The sequence below is a fragment of the Erythrolamprus reginae genome, chromosome 8 (genome assembly GCF_031021105.1).
Source record: "Erythrolamprus reginae isolate rEryReg1 chromosome 8, rEryReg1.hap1, whole genome shotgun sequence".
Taxonomy (NCBI): domain Eukaryota; kingdom Metazoa; phylum Chordata; class Lepidosauria; order Squamata; family Dipsadidae; genus Erythrolamprus; species Erythrolamprus reginae.
The window spans coordinates 22299685-22320378 of record NC_091957.1 but is presented as its reverse complement, the minus strand read 5'-3'; the positions used below and the strand labels follow the sequence as shown (position 1 = coordinate 22320378).

The following is a 20694-nucleotide window of genomic DNA, read 5'->3' as shown; positions in this document are numbered from 1 at the left end:
CCGTCAAGCTATTCCTACCTGTTCTGTCAGGCTCTCTGGTAGAATCCTCACAAAAATTCACTAGTACAAATTTCAGACACACGTTTCAAAATTCAAAACAATGTTCTTTATAATGAAAATTCACTTAAACCAAGCCCTCTTTTGGTATAGCAAAGAGCACTCGTCTCCAAACAAACTGGTAATTTGTACAAGTCCCTTATCAGTTCTGTGATACTTATCTTGCAGCTGTAAGGCAATTCACAGTCCTTCTTCTTTCACAAAGTGAAACACACTTTGCTCTGGTTTAGTTTCAAAGCAGGGGAAAATCAGCACACAAAAGGTCAAAGTCAGTAAAGCAGGCACGAAACACAATGATCAGATAATCCTCCACAATGGCCAAACCCACAGGCTGCTCTTTATAGCAGCCTCACTAATTACCACAGCCCCACCCAACCACAGGTGGCCTCATTTTCTTTGATAATAATCTCTCAGTTGTTGCTGCCTATGCATCGCTCTCCGCATGCGTGGCTGTATCATTAACTCTTGTTCTGAATCCAAGGAGGAGCTAGATAATTGATCTCCTTCTGAGCTGTCTGCCCCACTCTCCTCCTCCCTGTCACTCATGTCTTCTTGGTCAGAGGAGCCTTCATCAGCAGATTCCACCGGGGGCAAAACAGGCCTGCAGCATGTGGATGTCTCCCCCACAGCCACAGTCCTTGGGGCAGGAGCTGGGCCAGAGCTAACCACAACACTTACCCAGTCACATGACCATCAAGCCTATAAAGCCCTACATAGCATAGGACCAGATTACCTACGGGATTGCCTTCAGCCCCATGAATCCCAGCGACCGGTCAGGTCCCACAGAGTCGGCCTTCTCCAGGTCCCGTCAACTAGACAATGTCAATTAGCGGGGCCTAGGGGAAGATCCTTCTCTGTGGGGGCCCCGGCCCTCTGGAATCAGCTCCCCCCGAAGATTCACATTGCCCCCACCCTCCTCGCCTTCCGTAATAATTTGAAAATGTATTGTTGCCATCAGGCTTGGGGGTCACTAGACCCCAGCCTCTGGCCAGTGATTGTGTAGGATGCTGTTGGGTTTTTGAATTGTTTGACTTTTAAATGTTTAGCTTTTAAAAATATTTTAAATTAATTATTTTTGTTGATTGGATTTAGAAGTGTTTTATATATTGTATTTTTATTGAAATGTTGTAAGTCGCCCCGAGTCGGATGGATAAGATAGATAAGGTGGATGGATGGGTGGGTGGGTGGATGGATGGATGGACCGATAGATAGATAGGCCACACCCACAAAATAAACCACGCCCACAGTGGTAGTAAAAAAGCCCATCACTGCCTCCTACCTTCTTACTCCTTCTCTCCCGCTCCTGCTTCGGGAGACGTTTCTCTGATTCATCTCTTCTTTCCAGGCCAAGCTCCCCGAGCTGCAACCTTTCCCTTCCGGAGATGGCGATGCGGTGACGCGTCACGAAGAGCTGGTCTGGATGCCCGGGGGTGAACGATTGCGACCTCCTCATGTACCTGCGGGCGGCGAGGTAATCGTCATGGTCGCAAAGTGGCCTACTGAGGACCTCGGGGGGGGGGGGTGTACAAAAATCCCAACCGGCCTGACACCCCTTCCAAAGTGGCCTCTGGGAAAGTAGACGGTGCCCTGTTTGGTGCATCCACGCACGGACGCCCCTTGAAAGCAGCCAGGCTTTCTTCAGATTAGGGAGGTAGCTTGGAAAGGCGGGGTTCATTTTTGGGAAGACAGATGGGCTGCGCTGGGGTGTCTCCACGAGGATTGTTTATTGCCCTGATTCTTTTCAGAAATGGGCGCCCTCCTACCAGTAGCATTGCTTTTACAGCCTCCTCTAAGCGGTTTACAAACCCAGCCTATTTGCCCCCAACAATCTGGGGCGTCATTTGACCCACCTCGGAAGGAGGGAAGGCTGAATCGACCCTGAGCCAGTCAGTCAGTATCGAACTGCTGGCAGGGGGCAGAGTCAGCTTGCAATGCTACATTCTAACCACCAGGGGGAGGGGGGAGGAAGGAAGGAAGGAAGGAAGGAAGGAAGGAAAATGAACAGTATCCTTTATTGTTATAGTGCTTCAGAGTGTGCCTTACAGCGCTCTCTAAGCAGTTTACAGTCTATTTAAATTATCCATAAATACTATTTTGGCTCTGCTTGCTTCACCTTGGACGCAACCTGCTAAAATTATTATTATATTTTCTGTTTGGACTCGAAGGAGCATGGCGGCTTTCGCAGGGATGTGTGATGGTGGTTCAACGGAAGATGGTTGCGTGGCGGCTTCCCGGGACGACACAACTCTCAACGCGCTCAACACAGTAAGAAGCCAACTTGGTGCCCCTTCCTGAAATGAACAGTTTAGCCATTCTAACCGAGTTCCTCTGCCCCCACTGCCCCGATCCCCGGTTCTTCTTTGCAGCGTTTTAATCAGCCGACTCAGAGACTTGAGCGCATTCTGGATTATCATTTTTTGCCTCAGGAATCTGGTTCTTTTGCTTAGGGGGGGCTGAGAAAAATAATCTTTTCCATTAATCCAAAAAAAAGCTTTCAGAGTTGGAAGGGACCTTGGAGGTCTTCTAGTCCAACCCCTTGCTTAGACAGGAAACCCTACACCACTTCAGACAGATGGTTATCCAACATCTGCTTAAAAACTTCCAGTGTTGGGGCATTCACAATTCCTGGAGGCAAGTTGTTCCACGGATCAATTGTTCGAACTGTCAGGAAATTCCTTTTTAGTTCTAAATTGCTTCTGTCCTTGATTAGTTTCCACCCATTGCTTCTTGTTCCAGCTGCCAGTTGCCTTGTATTAACATGCTCTGATGCTAAGGAATTATACATTCTGCATACATTTTCAAGCTTTAAGTGTCAATGTATGAAGCCTGATCTCATTAATGTTCAAGCTTTGATTGTCAATTTATCAAGCCTGATCCCATAGTTTCCTAGCGAAGCACAGGCATCCAGCTACTAGTACTGTAGATTTATCTGTTCTCTTGGATAGGAGCTGAGGTGTTTCCTTTCCTTTCTTTTCCTTTCCTTTCTCTTCTCCCTTCCCTTCCTTCTTCTATCTTCCTTTCCTTCCCTTTCTCCCTTTCCTTCTTCCATCTTCCTTCCCTTTCTCCATTCCCTTCCTTCTTCTATCTTCCTTTCCTTTCTCCCTTTCCTTCCTTCTTCCATTTTCCTTTCTTCCTTTCCTTTCTACTTTCCCTTCTTCTATCTTCCTTTCCTTTCTCCCTTCCTTCTTCTATCTTCCTTTCCTTCCCTTTCTCCCTTCCTTTCCTTCTTCTATCTTCCTTTCATTTCATCTCCTTTCCTTTCTCCCTTCCCTTCCTTCTTCTCCCTTCCCTTCCTTCTTCTATCTTACTTTCCTTCCCTTTCTCCCTTCCTTTCCTTCTTCTATCTTCCTTTCATTTCATCTCCTTTCCTTTCTCCCTTCCCTTCCTTCTTCTATCTTCCTTTCCTTCCCTTTCTCCCTTCCTTTCCTTCTTCTATCTTCCTTTCATTTCATCTCCTTTCCTTTCTCCCTTCCCTTCCTTCTTCTATCTTCCTTTCCTTCCCTTTCTCCCTTTCCTTCTTCCATCTTCCTTTCCTTTCTCCATTCCCTTCCTTCTTCTATCTTCCTTTCCTTTCCTTTCTCCCTTTCCTTCCTTCTTCCATTTTCCTTCCTTCCTTTCCTTTCTACTTTCCCTTCTTCTATCTTCCTTTCCTTTCTCCCTTCCTTCTTCTATCTTCCTTTCCTTCCCTTTCTCCCTTCCTTTCCTTCTTCTATCTTCCTTTCATTTCATCTCCTTTCCTTTCTCCCTTCCCTTCCTTCTTCTCCCTTCCCTTCCTTCTTCTATCTTACTTTCCTTCCCTTTCTCCCTTCCTTTCCTTCTTCTATCTTCCTTTCATTTCATCTCCTTTCCTTTCTCCCTTCCCTTCCTTCTTCTATCTTCCTTTCCTTCCCTTTCTCCCTTCCTTTCCTTCTTCTATCTTCCTTTCATTTCATCTCCTTTCCTTTCTCCCTTCCCTTCCTTCTTCTATCTTCCTTTCCTTCCCTTTCTCCCTTTCCTTCTTCCATCTTCCTTCCCTTTCTCCATTCCCTTCCTTCTTCTATCTTCCTTTCCTTTCTCCCTTTCCTTCCTTCTTCCTTCTTCCATTTTCCTTTCTTCCTTTCCTTTCTACTTTCCCTTCTTCTATCTTCCTTTCCTTTCTCCCTTCCTTCTTCTATCTTCCTTTCCTTCCCTTTCTCCCTTCCTTTCCTTCTTCTATCTTCCTTTCCTTCCCTTTCTCCCTTCCCTTCCTTCTTGTATCTTTCTTTTCTTTCTCCCTTCCTTTCCTTCTTCTATATTCCTTTCCTTTCCTTTCTCCCTTTCCTTCCTTCTTCCATTTTCCTTTCTTCCTTTCCTTTCTACTTTCCCTTCTTCTATCTTCCTTTCCTTTCTCCCTTCCTTCTTCTATCTTCCTTTCCTTCCCTTTCTCCTTTCTCCTTTCCCTTCCTTCTTCTATCTTCCTTTCCTTCCCTTTCTCCCTTCCCTTCCTTCTTGTATCTTCCTTTTCTTTCTCCCTTCCTTTCCTTCTTCTATATTCCTTTCATTTCATCTCCTTTCCTTTCTCCCTTCCCTTCTTTCTTCTACCTTCCTTTCCTTTCCTTCTTCATCTTCTCTTCTCTTCCTTTCTCTCTTTCCTTTTCAGAAATATTTAGTCTGAAATGGCCTCTGGAATATGACAATCTAACCAGGAAGATGTGGTTGGTTACCTGTTCTTGTTTTGCTGGGAGCCCAAATTGGTCTGTAAAGCTTGGACTCTTTTTCAACAGATCCATCCGAGTCTAGTTTCCCCTGCATGGGTGGGGGGCGTGTGGGTGGGGGGGGGGCGTGTCTGGTTGCCTGTCGATGTTTAGAAATGATAATGGGGGGGGGGGAGGATATGCTCTATGATTCCTTATTATGGAAACACAATAAACTTCAGAGCGGCCCTTCACATAAATCATCCCTGACAAAGTTCTTTCCCAGTGTTTTATTTATGTAATAACCAGGTGCTGTAACCCTCTCCGCATGATTTATTGTTAATTACACCCAAAAAGGCAAGGAGGGAACAAGGCAACCTTTCCTCTCCCCGCCCCCCCCCCGCCCCCCCCTTTCTGTGGAGCAATTTTTATTAGTTGCTGAAACGTTTCCTTCCTGCCCTCCTTCTCCGTCCTCCCCCTCTCTCCCTTCCCCTCCATTTATTATTCTCTCCATTTATCCTCCCTCCCTCCCTCCCCTTATTTATTCTTACTCCTTCCTCTTTTTCCTTCCTCCCTTCCCTTCCCCCATTTATTCTTCTTTCCTTCCTTCCTCCTTCCTCTTTTTCCTTCCTTCTTTCCTTCCTCCCCCTCCCTCTCCCTTCCCCTCTTTTTCCTTCCTTCTTTCCCCTTCCCTCTATTCCTATCTTCCTTCCTTCCTCCCCTCTCTTCACCTCCATTTATTTTTCCTCCCTCCTCCCTCTTTATCCTTCCTTCCTTCCTCTTCCCTCCTTTTCCTTCCTTCCTTCCCCCCTTTTATATTTTATTTTAATTTATTAATTTGTTTATTTGTTTATTTATTTGTACACTTTTCTTCAGTATACATTGTTGCTTGGTAAACAAAGTATTATCTAGGCCAGTTTACTTTATACATAGTAATAGTAGTAGTAATAATCTTGTTTACTTATACATGCTATTAATCTTCCAACTCCTAACTTCTGCCTCTATTATCCAACCATTGATAGAACAAATCTCATGTTAAAAATTACTCTCTATCTTTTCCACCTCCCTCCCTTTTCCATTAATACATCTGCGGATATTTGAAGAAACTTAAGAGTTTCCCCTCCAAGATTATCAAAGGCTAGAAAATCCAGGCCCTGGCTTGGCTTTAATAGCATATATAAAAAATGCCAATTGCTGATAAATCCTTGCTGGGAGATTTCTCTTCCTTCTTTCTTTCTTTCTTTCTTTCTTTCTTTCCTTTGCAACTCTTATTTTTAATACCTTTAATATCTTGCAGCCTTGTAAATCCGTTCCTTAATTAAAATTCACAGGTGCTAAGCTGGCATTTGATAGCAGCGCCTATAATTTTACCGCAGAGCAAGCACTTGCATTCTGGCTTCTGATGTCCTCGATGGTCACGTTTGAAACTCACACCCAAGGGTGAAGTTGAGTGCCTGGCTCAAACTTAAAGGGAGGGAGGGAGTGGGGGAAACCTATTTTTGTTATAACCGAGATGCAACCTGTTGGAGGATTGAGCTCAAGTCCATCCAAAGCTTGGTACAGTGGTACCTCTACTTATGAACTTAATTTGTTCTGTGACCAAGCAATTTTTCCCATAGGAATTAATGTAAAAGCAAATAATGCCTGCGATTGGGAAAACCACAGGGAGGGGGGAGGCCCTGTTTCCTCCCAGGAGATTCCTAGAGAGGCTCCATGGAGGCTTCTCCATGCCTTTTCCATCCCTGTTTCCTCCCAAGAGATTCCTAGAGAGGCCTCACGGAGGCTTCTCCCCCACCTTTTCCGGCCCTATTTCCTCCCAGGAGATTCCTAGAGAGGCCCCACGGAGGCTTCTCCCTGCCTATTCCGGAGGCTCGGGGTTTGTAAGTGGAAAATGGTTCTTAAGAAGAGGCAAAAAATATTGAACACCCAGTTCTTACCTAGAAAAGTTCGTAAGTAGAGGCATTTGTAGGTAGAGGTACCACTGTATTTTATAGCCTTTCCTAACTGATTGTCAGTCCCAGGAAAACTAAAGGAAGTAAAAAAAAATACACTGCTCAAAAAAATAAAGAGAACACTTAAACAACACAATATAACTCCAAGTAAATCAAACTTCTGTGAAATCAAACTGTCCACTTACGAAGCAACACTGATTGACAATCAATTTCTCATGCTATTGTGCACATTCACCTTTGTACAGAACAAAGTATTCCATGAGAATATTTCATTCATTCAGATCTAGGATGGGTTCTTTGAGGGTTCCCTTTATTTTTTTTGAGCAATATATTTGGATGTGCATTTTGCCAAGCCAGGGGTTGGGTTTGTACTGGTTCGGGCGAACCGTATTTTAATTTTACATTTGGTTCACTGACTGGTAGTTGGAAGCGGGGTCATTCTTTGTCAAGTTGACCAGGTGAAATTGAAGCCTTATTTGAAAAGAAACCATCCCCAAAACAACATAAATGATAGGGGAAAACGTTCCCTGTCTAATGAAATGAAGATGATTGAAGGTGGGAAAACAGAGAGCGATAGAAAAAAACCCCTTGCACTTTCTAATCAAGATGGTTGAAGGTGATGAAACGTTGACGATTTTGGAGGGGTTTCTTTGCACGTGCGAAAGCAAAGAAATCGCCAAAAATCAGCGATATCTCTCACGCGTGAGGACCTCGCATGAGATTTCACTTCTTGTGCATGTGCAGAAGCCAAACCTCGTGCCAGCATGCACGCACACCAGACCAGTAGCGCCGGTGATGGGAAGCCCTTCACTGGTGAAAAGGTCCCACCTGCCGTAGTGGAGGAGGCCTAGTAGGCCATGCCCCCTGTCCCCGCCCACCCATGGCCACACCCACCCATGGCCACGCCTATCCAGCAACAGGGGCGGAGAACCGGTGGCTGAAATTTTTCAATCCCACCCCTGTCGCAAAGGATGCCGTGTTTCCAACCTTCGCAACTTTTCAGACACGTGGACTTCGAATCCTAGAATTCCGCCCTGCTGGCTGGGGAATTTGGGGAGTGGAAGTCTAGGCATCTTAAAATTGCCAGCTACAGGCTAGGTGAAACTCGGCTTAATGTCAGTAACCGCTAGAGGACAATCTCTGGGCCATCCCTTAAAACAGTGTTTCCCAACCTTGGCAACTTGAAGATATTTGGACTTCAACTCCTAGAATTCCCCAGCCAGCGAATGCTGGCTGGGGAATTCTGGGAGTTGAAGTCCAAATATCTTCAAGTTGCCAAGGTTGGGAAACACTGCCTTAAAATATGAGCCAGCTATGTTTAGCTGCAGCCCAAAAGACCAATGCAACCCTAGGCTGCATTAATAGAGGGATCAGATCAAGCTTGTGTGGATTTTTAATAAGCTTTTTGCAAAACCTTAGTAAGACCACCTTTCGGATGCTGTGTCCATCAAAAAGGATGTCGCAGCTCTAGAAAGAGTGCAGAGAAGAGCGGCAAAGATGATTATAGGGCTGGAGGCTAAAACATATCAAGAACGGTTGCAGGAACTGGGATTTCCTAGTAGGGAGAGCAATTAAACAGTGGAACAGCTTGTCTTTAGATGTTGTGGGGACCACCCCTGGACCAAAATCTTTCCAAAATGGGTATACAGTAGTCTTCTGCTCAATAGAATAGAATAGAATTCTTTATTGGGCCAAGAGTGATTGGACACACAAGGAATTTGTCTTTGGTGCAGATGCTCTCAGTGTACATAAAAGAAAAGAGACATTTGCCAAGAATCATGAGGTTCAACACTTAAGGAATATCATAGGGTACAAATAAGCAATCAGGAAACAATATTATTACAAATCGTAAGGATACAAGCAACAAGTTACAGTCATACATCATAAGTGGGAAGAGATGGGTGATGGGAACGATGAGAAGACCAATGGTAACAGTAGTGCAGATTTAGTAAAAAGTCTGACAGTGTTGAGGGAATTATTTGTTTATAGCAGAGTGATGGTATTCGGGGAAAAACTGTTCTTGTGTCTAGTTGTCTTGGTGTGCAGTGCTCGATAGCGTCATTTTGAGGGTAGGAGTTGAAACAATTTATGTCCAGGATGCGAGGGGTCAGTAAATATTTTCACCAACCTCTTTTTGACTGGTACAGTATACAACTCCTCAGTGAAAGGCAGGTTGGCAGTAATTTGTATTTTTCTTCAGTACTGATTCTCCTCTGAAGTCTGTGTCAGTCTTGTTGGGTTGCAGAACCAAACCTGACAGTTCTAGAGGTGCAGATGACAGACTCTATGACGAGTCTATGGAGAGGGGCGGCATACAAATCTAATAAATAAATAAATAAACTCAATGATTCCTCCATAGAACTGGATCAGCAGCTGCTTGGGCAGTTTGAGCTTCCTGAGTTGGCACAGAAAGAACATTCTTGGTTGTGCTTTTTTTAAATGACGTTTTTGATGCCAAGTGTCCATTCAAGCAGAGGGTTAGACTAGGTGACCTCCAAGATCCCTTGCAACTCTTATGATTCCGTGATAAGCATGGCCAAGACCTCCATTGCGAGTTGACCCCCTAAGCATAAACTTAAAGGGGAGGGGGACGAGAAACTCAACAGCCTCCCCTGCCTTAAGCCCCCACCCCACCTCAGTGATTCTTTGCAGGGAGCCCATCTGCAAATCTACCCAAACTTTCCCTCCCTCCCTCGCCAACCAGCCTTCCAAGGTTCTTAATGGACTCCCCATTTTTTCCAATTTCTCCCCACCACGTGGCCCCGATGCTTTCAAGCCAGGTTGCTAATAGTCGTAATGGGAGGTGCCTTCGCCACACTGGTGCCCCCCCCATACGCAGCCGCGTATCAGAAAGGTCGCCGAGAAAACAGGGGGGACCTTAAATTAAGCCACGAATTACAAGCCGAGGACAATATTTTGACGAGCTGCCGATGTCAGGAGTGGCAGGGCATAATTCACAGATTCATTACCGAACGGAGGTGGCGGGGGGGCTGACAGCGGAGCGCGGAAGGCCAGACGGTCACCAATGCACGCATACCCGCTCGCACAAACACACACTCAGTTCACCTTGCCTGGCGATGCTAATAAAGCATGTGCCAGGGGTGGTGGTGGTGGCAATGCCTCTTGTGAGATAAATGAGGGCGAATAGAGAAAGCAAAAAAGCATTAGCATTTAAAATGTTGTAAACCTGCCCTGCCTGCCTGCCTCCAGCCACCGGGAGATTAAAGCAGGCCTTGGATGCTTTCGTTGCTTTCGTTTGAGCCCTTCGGGAAAGTAAAACATGCCCATCGTAACAGCCCCGACCATTTCAAAATACTGTACAGTGGTACCTCTACTTAAGAACTTAATTCATTCTGTGACCAGGTTCTTAAGCAGAAAAGTTTGTAAGTGGAAGTAATTTTTCCCATAGGAATCAATGTAAAAGCAAATAATGTGTTCAAACCCATTAGGAAAGAAATAAAAGCTCAGAATTTGGGTGGGAGGAGGAGGAGGAAGAAGAGGAGGAGGAGGGCAGTCGCTGCCCAGAGCGAAGGGAGCATTTCTTTTCTTTTATTCCCTCTCCAAGTGTCCAGAGAAAGGAAAATGCTTTGTTCGCTCTGGACTGCCAAAGCCTCCTTAAGCGCCACCGAAAGGCTCCTCTGGCAGCCCAGAAAACCCTGAGATAGCCGGGATTAAAGGGGGGATGGTAGGAATCTGACCAGGCCTTCATGCCACTCTCAAATTTCCTGGGAAATTTTTCCGGGCTCGGGTTTGTAAGTAGAAAATGGTTCTTAAGAAGAGGCAAAAAAAATTTTGAACACTCAGTTCTTATCTAGAAAAGTTCTTAAGTAGAGGTACCACTGTATTGATTTTTGTATTCTCTTGCGCCTCCCCATTTCTTAAACCGGGGAAAGGAGAAGGATGAAAAGCAGGTGAAAGGCCTCCTTGTCTTTTAATGTTCCTTCGGTCCATGCGCCTAATCGTCACATCTTTTTTTTAAAAAAAAATTCTTAATTTTTAAAAAGTTTTTTTATTTCTAAAACATTTAAAAACAACTCATATATCACAATGTTATGCAATATAGACAGATAACAAAAGAAAAAAGAAAAGGTACATGAGAATCTATTCAGTACAGTATTTACATTAATTGTTCCCTTTCCCCCCTTTTATTTATTTGTTTGTTTGTTTATTTTATTTATTTATTCATTTATTTGATTTTTATGCCGCCCTTCTCTTTAGACACAGGGCGGCTTACAACATGTCAGCAATAAATAGATAGATAGATGATAGATACATAGATAGATAGATAGATGATAGATAGATAGATAGATAGATAGATAGATAGATGATAGATAGATAGATAGATAGATAGATAGATAGATAGATAGATAGATAGATAGATAGATAGATAGATAGAACTTTTTAACAGATCAGGCCTATTGCCCCCACAATCCAGGTCCTCGTTTTTCCTACCTCTGAAGGATGGAAGGCTGATTCAACCTTGAGCCGGTGATGAGATTTGAACTGCTGACCTAGAGATCTAGCAGTCAGCTTCAGTGGCCTGCAGTACAACACTCTGCCCACTGTGTCACCTCGGCTCAAATAAGATTCAGGAGGGAAGTGTTTTTAATAGGAAAGTGAACCCAAGAACAAGGGGGCCCAATCTAAGGTTACTTGGGGGAAAGATCAGAAGCAACGTGAGAAAATATTATTTGACTGAAAGAGTAGTAGATGCTTGGAACAAAGTTCCAGCAGACGTGGTTGGTAAATCCAGAGTCACCGAATTTAAACATGTCTGGGATAAACATCCATCCATCCCAAGATAAAATACAGGAAATAGTATAAGGGCAGACTAGATGGACCAGGGGGTCTTTTTCTGCCGTCAATCTTCTGTGTTTCTAAGCTTCCGGTTCCATTTCAGAAAAAGGTTCAGTGTCTGCCATTTCTACTGAACATCTTTTTCTTTCTTTCTACTTTGCAGCTACACGAGAGCAACTATGATGCTGGGAAAGCCCTCCAGCGCCTGGTGAGGAAGCCCGTCCCCAAACTGATCGAAAAATGTTGGACGGAAGACGAAGTGGTAAGAAGGCTTGTTTTGATGCCCGAGTTTACTCTGCTATGTTTAGGAAAGAAGCCACTGGAGGGGAGCCACCAGTCACCCCTAGTTGCCCACCGAGTGGCCAGCAGATCCCTCTCCTCCCCACCCCCAAAAACCCCACAACTAGAAATAGCTTTTTTGTGCCTCGGCTGTGTTGCCTGGAATTCAGTAGCCATGAAATATTTGGAGCTCTGAGCTTAACTTTCACCCACTTGAAGGTCCAAAGAATGAGGCGAATTGACGGAACGGGGGTACCAAGGCCAGGGAGAATGAGACGAGGGGGGGCCAGGAAGAGAAAATAATTCCTGCCCACCTCTCGGAGACGAAGGGCAACGTCAGAAGCCGGATGGCTTTAAGAGGAAGTGTATTAAGAGTCGTACGCCTGCTGTAATTCAATTTAATTTGATTTATTTGACTTCTGTGCCGCCCAATCCTATGGGACTCAGGGCAGCTTACATCAATAAATACCATATTTTCAGAGTATAAGACACACCGGAATATAACACGCACCTTAGTTTTGGGGGAAGAAAATAGGGTAAATAATCTGTTTACCAGGTATTCATCTGGCTAGCGTCCTTAGTCTGGTCAGCTTCAGCACATTATTTTATCCCCTGATTAAGGGCTTAAAAAAAATTTTATTCTGAGAGAGTAACAATGAAAGAGCTTGCAAGCCAATAGGAGCTGGGAACATCATTACCACCTGAAAATAAACAGTCTGAGCAAGTAGAGCATGGAAAAAACCCTGCAAAGACTTAGGGCTGGGAAAACATTGTTTGCAGAGAGAAACAATGAAAGAGCCTGCAAGGTCAGAGCTGGGAAGATCATTAGCAGCTAGTTAGAGCTGGGGAGGGGGGGAAGCTACATTCAGAGTATAAGACACACCTTAATTATTAGCCTCTTTTAGGGAGGAAAAAGGTGCATCTTATACACCGAAAAGAACCGTTGTACCTACCTGAACGGTCTTCTCAGTGCACTGGAAGGAGAGTCCAATATGGGTTATTCTCAATCCTATTGGTCGAGACTGAGTTTAGAATTAACATAATATTAGGCACCGCCCCTTGCCTGCCCCCAGTGAGCTCAGTTTTAAAACGAAGGTAATATAATCCAACACAATTTTATTGAACCAAATATCTATATATATATATATAACAATAACAAATAACCGAGCCCAGCTTCCCTGAAACAATCCAATGCTGGGTGGGTTTGGACTCTCCTTCCAGTGCACTGAGAAGACCGTTCAGGTAGGTACAACGGTTCTTCTCCATTGCATCTGGAAGGAGAGTCCAATATGGGATATACCCAAGTTCCAATTAAATGGGAGGGAGATTGTTAGGTCAGGGCAGCTGGAGAGGAACACACTCTCTGTAATACCCTTCTCCCAAAGGATGCCTCAGCTGAAGCATAGGCATCCAGTCTATAATGTTTAGTGAAAGTAGAGGGAGTCTTCCACGTCGCAGCCCGACAGATGTCCTCGATCGAGGCCTGAGTCCTCCAAGCCGCTGACGTGGCTGCACTACGAGTAGAGTGCGCCGTGACCCCTTGAGGTGGATTCTGAGCTCTAGCCTTATACGCCTCCCCTATGCAGTCCCGGATCCATCGGCTGATTGAACTGGGAGAGACGCCCAGACCCTTCTTTGGTTCTGCAAATGAAACAAACAACGACTCGGACCTTCTAAAGGCCTCGGTCCTTCTAACGTAGATCTTAACCGCTCGCCTAACATCTAGTTTGTGCCACCTAAGTTCTGTAGGGTGACTCCCGTGCGAGCAAAAGTCCGGCAAAATTAGTTCTTGCTTCCTGTGGAAAAGCGAGTTAACCTTAGGAAGGAATGATGGGTCTAAACGTAGAACTACCCTGTCCGGATAAAATATACAAAGGTCTGGTCTGATGGATAATGCAGCCAAGTCCGATACACGTCTGGCCGAAGTAATCGCCACTAAAAAGGCCGTCTTGATGGAAAGGAAGTTAAGTTGAACAGTTCTCAGAGGCTCAAAGGGAGGCCCAGTGAGGGCCTTCAACACCAGGGATAAGTCCCACGATGGAAACCTATGAAGAGGTGGGGGATGACTGTTAGAAGCTCCTTTAAGAAAATCCCGTATCCAAGGGTGAATTGCCAAGGAGCGGAATTCTGGTAGCCGAATGACGGTTGCCAATGCAGCCACTTGTCTCCTAAGGGTGTTTGGAGACAGTCCCTTTTCAAGGCCTGATTGTAAAAATTCTAGGACAGTCAGTATTTGGGCTTGTCCCAGTTGTATGTCTTTCCCTTCGCAGAACTTACAAAAGGCTGACCATGTGGCCTGGTAAATTCTGGACGTGGATGGTCGGCGGGCGGCCTGCATTGTGGCAATGATACTGTCCGGTAAACAATGCTCCCTCAGTTTGTTCCTTTCAAATGCCAAACGGCTAATTGGAGCCATTGAGGGTCTGGGTGAAGGACTGACCCTTGACTGAGGGAGATTATTTTGTCCGGTATCCTCCAAGGTGGGGAGATCGACAACGCTACCAAGTCCGAGAACCACGGGCGGCGTGGCCAATGTGGGGCAATAAGTAGCACCTCCGCTCCCTCCACTATAATCTTGTCTATCACTCTCTGTACCAGATTTGTCGGAGGGAAGGCGTACAACAGACCGCGCGGCCAGCTCGACCGTAAGGCGTCGGTCTTCTCTGCCATAGGAGAGTGGAACCGTGAATAGAACCTGGGGAGCTGTGTATTGCTGTGAGTGGCGAACAAGTCCACCAGCGGTGTTCCGAATCGTAGTGTTATCTTGTGGAACAATTGCGGGTCCAGCCTCCACTCTGTGGGATCCAAGGTGGTGCGGCTGAGCCAATCGGCCTGGACGTTGTTGACGCCTGCAATGTGCTCCGCAGATAGAGAAGCCAGGTTGTACTCTGCCCAATTGAAGAGGGCCATGGTCTCCCTCATGAGGCGAGGTGACCTCGTGCCTCCCTGATGGTTGAGGTAAGCTTTTGTTGCCACATTGTCCGTTAGGACTAAGACGTGTTTTCCCTGAACCAAGGTCACGAAATGTTGGAGCGCCAAAAACACAGCTCTCAGCTCCAGGAGGTTGATATTCACGGGGCTGAGGTCCTCCTTGGTCCAGAGTCCCTGAGCCACCTGGGGACCGATGTGTGCTCCCCAACCCGACAAACTTGCATCTGTAGTCATGACTAGTTGATCGGGAGCCTGGAAGGAACAACCCTGGAACAGTGCTGGTGAAGTCCACCAGGCCAAGGAGGTCTTGACGCTTTGTGGTAGCCTGATCAGCCGGCTTGACTGGCTGAGCTTCGACTTCTGGGCCGGCAGCAGAAATCCTTGCAATGGACGAATGTGGTGCCTGGCCCATGGCACAATCCCTATACAGGAGACCATGGTTCCAAGTACTCTGGACAAAAGAGCTAGGGATACCTTTGGTTGTCTCTGGATGGAAGCTATCAAGGCCAAGATATTGTTTAGTCTGTCTGGTGACAGCGACACCATGCATGTCGTGGTGTCTATCACTGATCCCAGATGTAGAAGTCTTGTAGCAGGGATCAGTTGGCTCTTGGGAACGTTGATGGTAAAGCCGTGTTCTTCCAAGAATGTCATCGTAAGGTGTAGGTCTCGGTGCGCTCCTGCCTGGGACTTGGACAACACGATGATATCGTCCAAGTATGCCATCAGGCGGACGGACCGTGTACGGAGATGAGCTGTGAGCACATCGAGCAATTTTGTGAAGGTACGAGGGGCCGATGATAGGCCGAATGGCATGGCCCGGTATTGATAATGCTTCCCTTCCACACAAAATCTTAGATACCTGCGATGTGGTGGAAATATCGGCACATGTAAATAAGCTTCCTTCAGGTCTAAGGAAGTGAGAAAGTCCTGAGGGCGTACTGCCGCTAGAATAGTATGCAAGGTGTGCATCCTGAATCTGCGGTAAAGAATGAATTGATTTAGTAGTTTCAGATTCAGAATTAAACGACAGCCCCCGGATGCCTTGGGGACTATGAACACCATAGAGTAAAATCCCCTGCCCTCTGCGTGTTTTGGCACAGGCTCTATGGCTTGAATCTGAAGGAGGTGACCTACCTCCTGAAGTAGTTCCTTCCGTCTGGTAGGGTTTTTTGGCGTTGGACAGTGTAGGAATCGGTTGGGCGGGGGCTGAATGAATTCCAACCGTAGTCCTTGTGTCACTGTCGATAGGGCCCGTTTGTCTGAGGAGGTGGCACGCCAGGAGGTGCTGAAGAGATGTAATTTCCCTCCTACTGGCTGTGTCAAGGCAAAGTCATTTGGGGCGTTTGAAACCCCGCTGGTTGGAACCCCGAAATGGGCGTCTAGATGGTTGATATCCTCTGGTCCTGTCCTGAAAGGAAGCTCGGTCATTCCTGTAGGTATTCTGGGTGAAATTGCCCTGAGAGAAGGACCTAAACGGTTGGTTTGACCGTGAATTGTCCCACCGAAAGGACTGGCGACGGTTGTACGGAGTCTGGCGGCGATCTTGTCCCCTCTTGGACCTTGGAAGAATCTTCCGTTTGTCCTTGTCCTCTATGAGGACTTTTTCTAAGATGTCTCCAAAGAGCTGAGACCCTTGAAAAGGTGATGATGCCAGGCGCCATTTTGATTTTGTGTCAGCCTGCCAGCTGCGCAGCCATAGCAGTCGGCGTGATGCGAGGGTGGCGGACATCCCTCTACCCGTGAACTTGGCAGCATGTAAGGTGGCATCAGCTGAAAATTCTGCCGCAGCCAACAACTTACTAAGATCTTGGCGCATGCGACCTTCCTCCGGTCCTAAGCGGGACATCATATCCTCGATCCAGACGATGGAGGCCCTATTAAAAAAGGAGGCAGCTGCTGCTGCGCGAAACCCCCATCCGGCCATCATATGGGTCTTTCTGAGAAGCACCTCAGCCTTCTTGTCCTCCGGCTTCAAGTTGTCCCCCATCTCGGCCGGAACCAGAGCATTGGAAACCAGTGTCACCACCGGTGAGTCTATTGGAGGGAATTGGAGAAGAGCCTCTACTTCGTCGTCAAACGTGTAGAATTTCCTCTCTATCACTGATGGTCCCTGGGCTGCTGCCGGGTACTGCCAGGGCCTTTTAATACTTTGGACAAAGATTTCAGATGCCGGAACATGGTCTGTTTCAGGCTTGGTCTCTTTCAACAGAGTAGCGGATCTGGATGGTATGGCCTGTGATGGTTGAGCCGGGTCCTTTAACTCCATTGTTTGTTTAGCTTTATATAAAAGAGTCCTGAACGAGGACTGTTTAAACAGTCCCGCTACCTGTGGTTGTTCTGGAGGTGTCTCATCCTCTGACATATCATAGTCTTTGTCACTGTCCTCCATTAATACTGGCTCCTCCATCACAGATCCCAAACCTGAAAGGGGCGGTGCAGACCAGAGATCCCGGGTTGTGGCTTGTCTTGGCTGTTGAGGCCCTTGTTGTGCTCCAACTGCTATGCCTTTTGTATAGACATTGGTAAGTAACTCCTGAAAGGCCGGTGGCATATCCTGCCACGTATCAGGGTGATCCCTGAGCCCGGCAGCTGTAGGAGTGAAGGTAGCTGCTGGAACCGCTTTTGCCTGAGGGGAAAAACCCCACACTGGTCTCTCCTGGCTCGCTGATCCCGGCCTACTTCTTGGAGCCTGAAGCTGAGTGACAGCTGGATGATCAGGGGACCAGTCTCTATCCACTCTCTCCCTTGGGGTGTGTGGGCCAGCAGCCATATCAAGGCCCAGTGGTGGTCCAGATTTGGCCAATGGAGCACTATTGAGGGCTGCCTCCAACCTTTGCTCAAGGGCCTGAATTCGCCTCTCGGCCTCCTTGATAGCTGAGGAAGATGATTGGGATGTTTTCACCTTCACCTTCCCTTTATCTTTGGGTTTGGGCACCGGGACCAAAACTACAGACCCCAAGGCAGGGGCTGGCTCTGCATTTCCACAGGTATCCATAGTACTCACGGTGAAGCAGAACAAAGCGGTAACCGAAGGCAAATACGAGCACGGAGCTCTTTATTACTGCTGCTTTTACCGACAAACAAAACTCCTCAAAATGGCCTCCCGTGCCTACTATGAAGGGCGCATGCGCGTCCCAGCCTTTCCAACCGCTCTTCGCGCCCAGACAAGGTCGCTGAGGAAATTATAGGCGGGGGGAGGGAGGACGGGTTTCCCGCCAGCCGCCAAAATGGCGGGCGCGGATTACCGCTTAGAAACAAAGAGGAGCGAGAGGGCTGCTCGCCCTACAGTCCCCACTGCCTGCTTAAAAGTACCGGGGAATCATGCCTCCGCATTTCCCTTATGACCGCCAAACAGCTTCTGGCTCATAAAACGGCTCAGGCCGCTTCCTTACCGGCAGTTTAATTGCGCGCGCGCGCGCGCGCGCCTGGCCGCCAAACATATGGGCGGCGGTGTCATTTGAAGCCTGCCGCTCGGCGCTTGCTTGCCAAATGCTTCTTCCCTTCGGAGTCTTGCCTCCGGCTAACGCACTTCTGAGGCGTCCCAGCCTTTCCTTTTAGCCGTGAGGGAAGGAATATTGACTTCGGGGGACTCCGTGTCCCCGAGCCTCCCAGTGGGGGGGGCGGACCCCCCCACCTTTGGCTCCCAGCCGAGTTTGGCCACGGAGGCCAGTGACACCGGGCTGCTCCCCTTGTGGGACGGTACCCTCAGTGAGGGAAGAGGTCTCCTGGGGAAAACTGATGGGGGAATCTGCCCACGGAGGGTAGAAACCCCGTCCATCTTCTGCAGCACCTGCAACAACAGGAAAAACAAGAAGAAAAAACAGTTAGAACAAGTTAAAAACAATTTAATGAAAAACATTTCTTTATACAATCAACTCATACGTCTCGTTACAATGACTGAGTTTTAAAAACTGAGCTCACTGGGGGCAGGCAAGGGGCGGTGCCTAATATTATGTTAATTCTAAACTCAGTCTTGACCAATAGGATTGAGAATAACCCATATTGGACTCTCCTTCCAGATGCAATGGAGAAATACGGTAATACGATACAATTATTAAAAAGTCAAATATTAAATACTAAAAAAACAGTACAACCGCATTATAAAACCCAACCGACTGTCCAATCAAACAAACATGCATACCAAATCAATGACAATGCCGCCATGACAAGATGTTAGCATTCACTGTAACAAAGGTTACAAGAAAGCACAAACTCCCTTTGTTGTGTTGCTTGGCAAAACCCATTCCACAGAAATATTGGGTTCAATTGGCCTATTCCCGACCCAAAGCCTAAAGAAACCTGGCAACTTTCAATCTGGAAGGAAGCCCCCCCCCCCCTTTTTAATATTGAGTGCACCTTTCAGGGGTGACAGGTTGCTCCCCAGCTAGAAAGAAACAAAGCTGGGTTACCGTTGTAATAAATCTGCTGTGAAAGCCGTCGGATCCTTGACAATGACGATAAAAACTTAATTGGCCTTATTGGCGCCGTTTACTAGTTCATAAATTTTAAACGCACCTTCCCCAGCACCTGGCTCTGTTTCGGGGTCGTGTTTGTCAATCTAAATACAAATCAGTCCGTTTCCGTGGGGGGCGGGGGGCAGATCTGAGACATTAATTTCCCCCACACACCCAGTGTGCTTGTGAACATTTGTAATGCGGCGAAGGAGCATCGCTTTGACAAGGCGTAACTTGTGAGTGGCTAGCTGGATTCTGTCGCTCGCTTTTCCCCCCAAAACCAGGTTTATGCCACCCCTGTATGTCGCCCCTTTCCGAGGACTCGAAGCGGCTAGATACAGGGATAGATGCAGTGAGAGGCTACCAAAATTTTTACTGCCACACTGTGGGCGGGTCTAATAATAATAATAATAATAATAATAATAATAATTATTATTATTATTATTATTATTATTATTATTATTATTATTATTATTATTATTAATTAGATTTGTATGCTGCTCCTCTCCAAAGATTTGTATGCAGGACGCACCTCATTTTCTTTCAACATCTTTCAGTGCAAATTGGGTACTCTGAGGTGGAGCTCCATTTTCACTACCCCACTGCGTCCCCCCCCCCCCATCAGAGCTGCATTTGTAGAAACTAGCCAATTTGTGGCCAAGCAGCAAACCAGTCCAGCCAGCCCACCAATCCTGGCTTCCACCAATCCTGCTCTTCTTGCTTCTTCTCCTACACAGAAACACAGCAACAGTCTGGGACAGCCTGGTATGGGCTTTAACTTAGTTACTCTGGGCTTAATCTTGGTTTACTTTGAACCTAATCCTGGCCTACTCTATCTGACCCTGGGCCCATACTTACCAGAGCTGCATTTGCAGAAATTAGCTAGCTTGTGCCCAAGCATCAAACCAGTCCAGCCAGCCCACCAACCCAACCGGCCAGCTACAGACCAGTAGAAATGGAGTTGAAGTCTTCAATGAAACAACAGCAGTAGGAAGTTGAGGAAAAATATATTTACTTCTTTATACTATCACTACTACCACTGTCTATACTATACATACAATAAACTAGTATCTTACTAGTACCTTGCTACAACTATCTTAGTTCAATACCTCACAGGAACCAAGTTATATAGCAATACAGCTTCTTCAGAGCACACTTGTCACGAACAGCAACAGCACACAGCTAACAGCAAATAGACAGAGAGAAAAAGCAGGGAGCTCTTGCCTAGTTAAATACTTTTCACATAATTGTTAGGTTGCTGCACACTCAACTGCCTCAGAATGACTCAGCATTCTTAACTGAGGCCTACTTTCTGCATTATGATATGACCGTGGGCTTTTTAATTCCTGACACACAAACACCAGGTCCGGGCAGTAGCCCACCCCTTAATAGATGTACCAACAGAGCCACGGATGGAAGGTTATTTCTCATTTTGCAACAACATCATCACAGGAGATTTAAAACATGGCGCGACGGATGAGCAGAGGAGGAGTTAGGGAGGAACACCTAAGGAAGTGATGGCAAACCTTTGTTGGTTCACATGCCAAAAAAGGGGTGTGTGCGCAGGCT

At 46.6% G+C, this 20694-nt stretch overlaps 1 protein-coding gene across 1 annotated transcript in view; it reads left to right on the top strand.

Moving 5' to 3' along the window:
* Positions 1–20694, top strand: part of RERE (arginine-glutamic acid dipeptide repeats) — a 252717-nt gene that overhangs the window by 161712 nt on the left and 70311 nt on the right. Inside the window, 4 exon segments of the mRNA XM_070759248.1 lie at positions 1403–1480; positions 1482–1528; positions 2223–2322; positions 11622–11720. Coding sequence (XP_070615349.1) covers positions 1403–1480; positions 1482–1528; positions 2223–2322; positions 11622–11720 — 324 coding nt within the window.